Source organism: Electrophorus electricus, chromosome 10 (genome assembly GCF_041902795.1).
Source record: "Electrophorus electricus isolate QZ-2024a chromosome 10, ASM4190279v1, whole genome shotgun sequence".
NCBI classification, from domain to species: Eukaryota; Metazoa; Chordata; class Actinopteri; order Gymnotiformes; family Gymnotidae; genus Electrophorus; species Electrophorus electricus.
Genome location: NC_137506.1, coordinates 4,474,530 through 4,480,705, shown reverse-complemented (window position 1 = coordinate 4,480,705; position 6,176 = coordinate 4,474,530). Strand labels below are relative to the sequence as shown.

Below are 6,176 nucleotides of genomic sequence, written 5' to 3'. Positions count from 1 at the left end.
GACTACATCTAGAATTATTTTTTATTCTTCTTTCTACAAGTTTGCATACATAGTGCACATACATTCAGTTCCAAGGAGATGGAAGGCACGGTTTGACTACTATATCATGTAGGTCGTTCAAAGTGAAGCTAAGTATGATTATACAGTTAATCAAATAAATAAATAAATAAATAAATAAATAAATAAACGAATCTTCTCCATCATCCTCGAGAGGCAGTCAAGTTCCTTTTGCAACTATACATTGCAATAGTTACTGTAGTAGGGTTACCATGTTTTTCTGCCAATTCTACACAACAGTATTAACGTATACCTCCAGGATTACCAAATTTATACATCAAATAAATTAGGATTAATTAAAACAAATACATGGCAAAAATACACAGTTCAGACTTGACCATGCTTGTAAACATGCCTAATAAAGTCTCTCTCAAAATATCTCTCAAAATACAGCAAAAAATGTGACTGAAATGTGACTGTGATTGAAAAAAACTTCACTAAAGTCAAATAAGTATATTATACAAAAAAGCACCACAATTCTATTTACATCATATTGCTAAATTATAGAAAGGTATACACCAATGAGCATGTTTAAAACTTTTGAAAACTCATCATTTTATAAATATAGCATTAAATAATTTACAAAGAGTCAAACATTGTGTTAAAATACACTGCATTTTTTACATCTCACTCTTAGCAACTCTCTCTCATACTCTTTAATCTTTGTTGTTGAAAGCAGTTTCCAGTTATGAGTGTTTTATAAAAACCTAAGCACCTTTGAAAGACTAAAGCCTTATTCTCTAACATATATTTTTGTGCAACACAATTTAAATGGTGAAATTAAAGATCACATTACTAGCCATCTCACCAATTTTCTACAGCAAGTAAGTAGATGTTTTTATGTAAGTAGTTATTTTTAGGTTCAGGTATAGGGATGCACAAAACAAATAGCAAAAGAAGTACTTAAACCAGGGGTCAGCAGTCCCATAAAGGCTGTAGGCTGTAGGTTTTCAATTCTGCCAAGCAGTAGAACATGAGGTACTTGACTGTTTGAAGATGGAGACCAACCAATTAAACAAGTGGAATCAGGTGTGCACCTGCTTGTACAGGATGAAAACCTGCAGGCATGCCAACCCTTTGTGGAAAAGACCCTGTCACCCCACCCCAAGGCCTACACACACACACACACACACACACACACACACACACACACACACACACTAATGTGTGCTTTTATAGAACAGTGCTCCTTTATAGTGCTTTAGTACAAAAAAAATCAACTTCATTAAATGTACTGTAAAAGACTCTTAAATGACTCTTACACGTTTTGTTGTCACAAGTGAACAATAATTAAATTAGGCTCATTTTAGAGTAATATGAAAATACAATAAACCTAAAGAATAAGAATTTATTCAGATGTTTTAAGGAAAAGCCAAAGGTTTATGTTTATTTCAATACACACTGTTAACATATATCTAAATATGATATTTCAAAAAGACATCCAACTAAGAAAACATTTGCTGGTGTTATCAGTCTAGGCACAGGGTGCAAATTGTCTGTGAAGGCGAGACTCTTTTTTGATTGAGAACATACTGTTAATGTGTTGTGACGTTGTATTTGGGATGTCATTCTACGCTGTACTGTGATGCTTCTGCTACTTACTACATGAAACCTAAAAGTTGTAATCATTGGAGTAGCTCAAACTACATACTAGGTCAGTTGATACAACTGAAAAAACGTATCGCATCTACGGTGGCATCACATATTTGGGCCAAAATTATTACAATGTATTAAACTTGTAATAGACTTTCAATTTCCATAAATACCATACCTCCTAAAATTTTGATTTCTCTCTCTCTCTTTCTGTGAGTTTGTGTATTTTGGTGTCAAATACTTGTTTGATATTAGATTTTTTTATTTTAGTTGTTGCTTTGCCCTCAACATATCAAAGACCTGTACAAGCTATCGTGAACTCACGTTAACATGGTCTAATCAAAGGCATGAAAGAGAAGCTGTGTAGTTTTCAGCTTTAATTTTTTTGCATCTTTTTTCTTTTCAGTGCATAGTGAAAAGCTGGGCACTTTGCTGCACTCATTGTATGTGTGGTCCAGTGGCTGTAACTGGAGCGAAGCCTGGAACAGTGCATCGCCCTATGTACTCATCCACCTAGAAGTCAGCAGACTTTTTAAGGCTTTGTGATGACAGTATCTGAACGCGTACATTCTAGTTCATTTTCTGGTTTAGTCCAGAGCAAAGCATTTCAGGGAAATCATGTCTGGAATTTTGCCTTTCAAGCCTTTCCAGTTATGATCTAGAAATTAAGGCCCTTTTATCTTGAAACAATAGAGAACCTCTCTCTCCAGATTTCTATAAATTCCTGTAACTTTCCTTGGTCATCACTACAAAAACTTTATACAACAAATTCTACATTCTTTTGTAGCTTACTTTGATGATGCAGCAGTGTACATGCTTTTGTTTTAAAGTTCCATTTCATCTCTTATAACCATTGGGGAGCATAGGTTTACTTTAAAATCACAAACTCCTTTCCTATTCCTTTACATATATAAATAATATGATTCTTGTAAATATTAGTCATATAAAACACATGCAAGAAATAAAATAAAATGATTGAAAAACAATAACAATATTTCAATAAAAACCATCCTACATTTTTGTGGTTGCTCCTAAACTTCTTAGATCTATATTGTTTAAGTAATTGTAAATGAACAAGTAAATTAACAATGATTCCCTTATTTTGAGTTTCAAAGTCTGTTTGACTTTTTGTATGTTTGTACTTCTGTAATAGTCTATGCATGAGCATAGTATGTTCATGCGTGTGTGTTCACATGAGCAATTGTGACATCACTCTTTTTATGAACAAAAATGGTTTCTCAGTGGGAAGGCGTCCATCTTTTTTGTGCTAAACTGCCTTGCCCCACTATGAAATGGCCATGTTGCTTAGTTACAGGAGAGGCTGTACCCTCCCCAGAACCAGCATTATCAAAGTGGACGCAAAACACAAGAAAACTGGACCCCAGCCAAAGCTGAAGAATGAACAGACAAAATATATGTAACTAGAAAAGGTATACCCTCTTAATATTTTTGTTCAAAGAATAATTTATTTTATGTAGCATTGCCATGAGAAACAAGAATACCACGAGTCTTTTTTTCAAGCATTAATAACATTATTGGTAATAATTATATTAATCATAAATAATAATTACATCTATACACACTAAAAATGTAAGTCTTATTGAGAAATTGTAATCACACATTACAAACATCCTGCCATGAAACAAGTCCTCAACAAAATGACCAAAGAAGAAGAAAATATCTGTGGAATCGGTTCCATTAGTTACCATCTTATGGTAAATATAATAATGCCCATTTAAAGGCAGTAAAAGGGGTTGAGTAAAGATTAAACAGTCAAAAAAGAGACTTTTTTTCTTAAAAGAAAAGCACAAAACATTAACAGTAGCTGGGGCTTGAAAATATAAATGCTACCTTAATCTTCATACAGATCTGAGGCAGAGAGAGGATGAGAAACTGGTATTCAATACCAATTACTACTCGTGCAGAAGCTCCTGCAGGCAGTTAGGAGATTTGAAAATCTCTGGAACCTCACTGTCCAGCTTGCAGATGACCTTGTATATGGCCTTCTTCCAGGAAGGATCAACATCTTTGCCTGCCACAATGGCATTGAAAAACTCCCGTAACGTGATCTGCGCCACTTCCAGGAATCGCTCCGGAACCTGCTGATCCACAAGGAGACAATGACATTAATAAACATATTATGTTTCATTCCCAAGTCTCTGATTAACCAAAAAAAAAAAAAACAAAAAAAAACACCAAACCACCCAGCAAAATAGACCTGCAGTACAGCTCAAACAAGACAAGAGAGGAGGCCACTTGCCAAGCTAGAACCTCCCTGGCAGTGAGTGGAGACAGAGCTGCTCTGCCAAGACTGATGGGACATGGAGTAAAGCTGCAAACAGCTTCACTGCCTTAATTCCTCTTTGTTTCACTAGCTGAAGCACATTTTGGTGGAGCTGCTGTAAATACTTTTTTTGGATCGTGATATTTTCCTCTGATTCAAAAGGCATACATCTTCTGTATCTATTGAATCTCCTGTGCAATACAGTTGTCTACATAGTTAAACTGAAATTAATATAACTCTCCAAGAGTACGTTTAAACTGATCAATTTGGAACATAAACTACGTTATGCTGTTTTTCTTTTATTAGACCATTTTGCACAGCAATGAATATTAGAAGTATATAATATAATGCAGTTTATAAAGCTTTGGAATTTTTATTTACTAGCAGTATCCTTCATGCACAGTTCAGACAAGTGTGTTGTCAGGCTTAGTTTGCATTAGACATCCCCCAACGTTTCATCAGTGGTTATTCTCTAACCATACGTCTCACTACTTTCAACCCAGCAGCAACAGTGATGCATATAAAACTACAACATACTAGGCACTAATTCTAGTGCAGCAGCCACTACCCAACTACAGTGTCATTGTAACTGATGTCTGACCAGCATCCCTGTGGAACTGAGCAGAGTGCAGAGGGGCCATGGGTGCAGATTCTCTTCACCGTTAGAGAGCATTTCCCGAAGGGGCCAAATGTGCTACCAGAAATACTGCTGAATTACATGTTATATGGCAAGTTAAATATTAAATATTATACGTTTTATTTCCTATTACAAGATAAAGTATCCAGTATCATACATACACATATCCCGTTTGTAACAAACTAAACCACTTGAAAATATGTCGAAAGTTCAGCATGTTATGATTATTTTAAGTGCGGATGTTCTACCTTCACTGACAGCATTAGGAGATACAGCTGCTCTAGAACAATATGTCAGCTGCATTGATTCACAAGATTCACTCGCAAGGTAAAGGAGCAAAAAAAAAAAAAAAAAAAAGCAGTCTGATTACAAGATAAATAAGCAAACAAAATGCAGTCTGATTACAAGCTAAAAGCAAACAAAATACAGTCTGATTACAAGGTAAAGGAGCAAACAAAATGCATTCTGATTAAATTGTAAATGTGTTTTATTCTGTTGAGTGGTGGAAGTAAAGTACAATGTCTGACACATCCTATATTTTAAACTAATCTTTGAAAATTAGCTTAGAGGTCAGCTACTACTTCCACACTTCATATCATGCATTTGTATTGAGGGCTAACGTGTTGGGTTTCAGGGATGGTAGGCTGTGGACCAAATCACTGTGAGGCATATGAAGGTGGGATACAATGTTTTGAAACACAAAGATGAATTTTCTTGCATCTACAATTAGCATAAGTTCTTTCAATGCATATTATTATTTAAAATTGTATAGTTATGTTTACAATGATATGTTGAGAGAGCCAACTCTCTGTTCTTCCCCAGGAAGGGGGGGTCAGCACCCCATCCCCCTAAGTTCTGCCTATAGGATGGCTGATAAATGACACATGGCAACACATGGGCTACAGTAGTTAGTAACACCTCTCATGAGTATTATGCCTATAGCCCGTCAGTAATTCTGGGTCCAGTTCATAGCACCTGAATGCCTTTAGGGTTAAAGATGAAGGGATGGATTTCCAGACATGGTTTTGGACACCCAGACACCCAGTCTTGGACTAAATTGTAGTAACAGTGGTGAAACTAGACCATAGTCTTAATCTGGGTTGGGAAACTGGATTTTCTAGATTAGTTTCTAGTTTACATTTCAAAGGTTCACAAAATAATTTGGTATCTTCGATTTTGTTGAACATAACACATGAAAACTGCATATTTAAAATAAAACTATATATTTATTAGTATTCCCAGTAGATACTAATTTCACTGTCACGATCAGTCGCTCCCGGGTTCCGTGTTTTCCCTGTCTTGTGTTTTTTAGTTCCATGCCATAGTGTCGTTTTCTCCACCCCTCGTTTGATTTTCCACACCTGTCCCTCGTTAAGTTCATGTATTTAAACCATGTCTTGATCCCTGTGTTTTGCCTGTTCATTGAATTTGTGAATGAATTTTGGAATGTGTTTGAATGTTAGGCTTGATGGTTGTATGTTTATTTCATATGGTTGTGTTGGTTTGTACTCCGTGTTTCCTAGCCCTGTGTTTTCCCTAGCCTTAGTTATAGCCTGCTTCCCTGTTTGCCTTCGTGTGTGTTTATTTAGTTTACTCATGTATCCC

General features: G+C 35.7%; 1 protein-coding gene across 4 annotated transcripts in view; it reads right to left on the bottom strand.

Moving 5' to 3' along the window:
• The window catches only part of prox1a (prospero homeobox 1a), a 33,102-nt gene continuing 26,926 nt past the window's right edge, over positions 1 to 6,176 (bottom strand). For 3 of the 4 annotated variants that reach the window (XM_081721179.1, XM_081721180.1, XM_081721181.1), the window contains exon 5: positions 1 to 3,752. In XM_081721179.1, coding sequence (XP_081577305.1) covers positions 3,564 to 3,752 — 189 coding nt within the window. In that variant the 3' untranslated portion in view covers positions 1 to 3,563. The remainder of the gene's footprint in view (positions 3,753 to 6,176) is intronic. The other variant, XM_081721182.1, reaches the window with a different exon arrangement.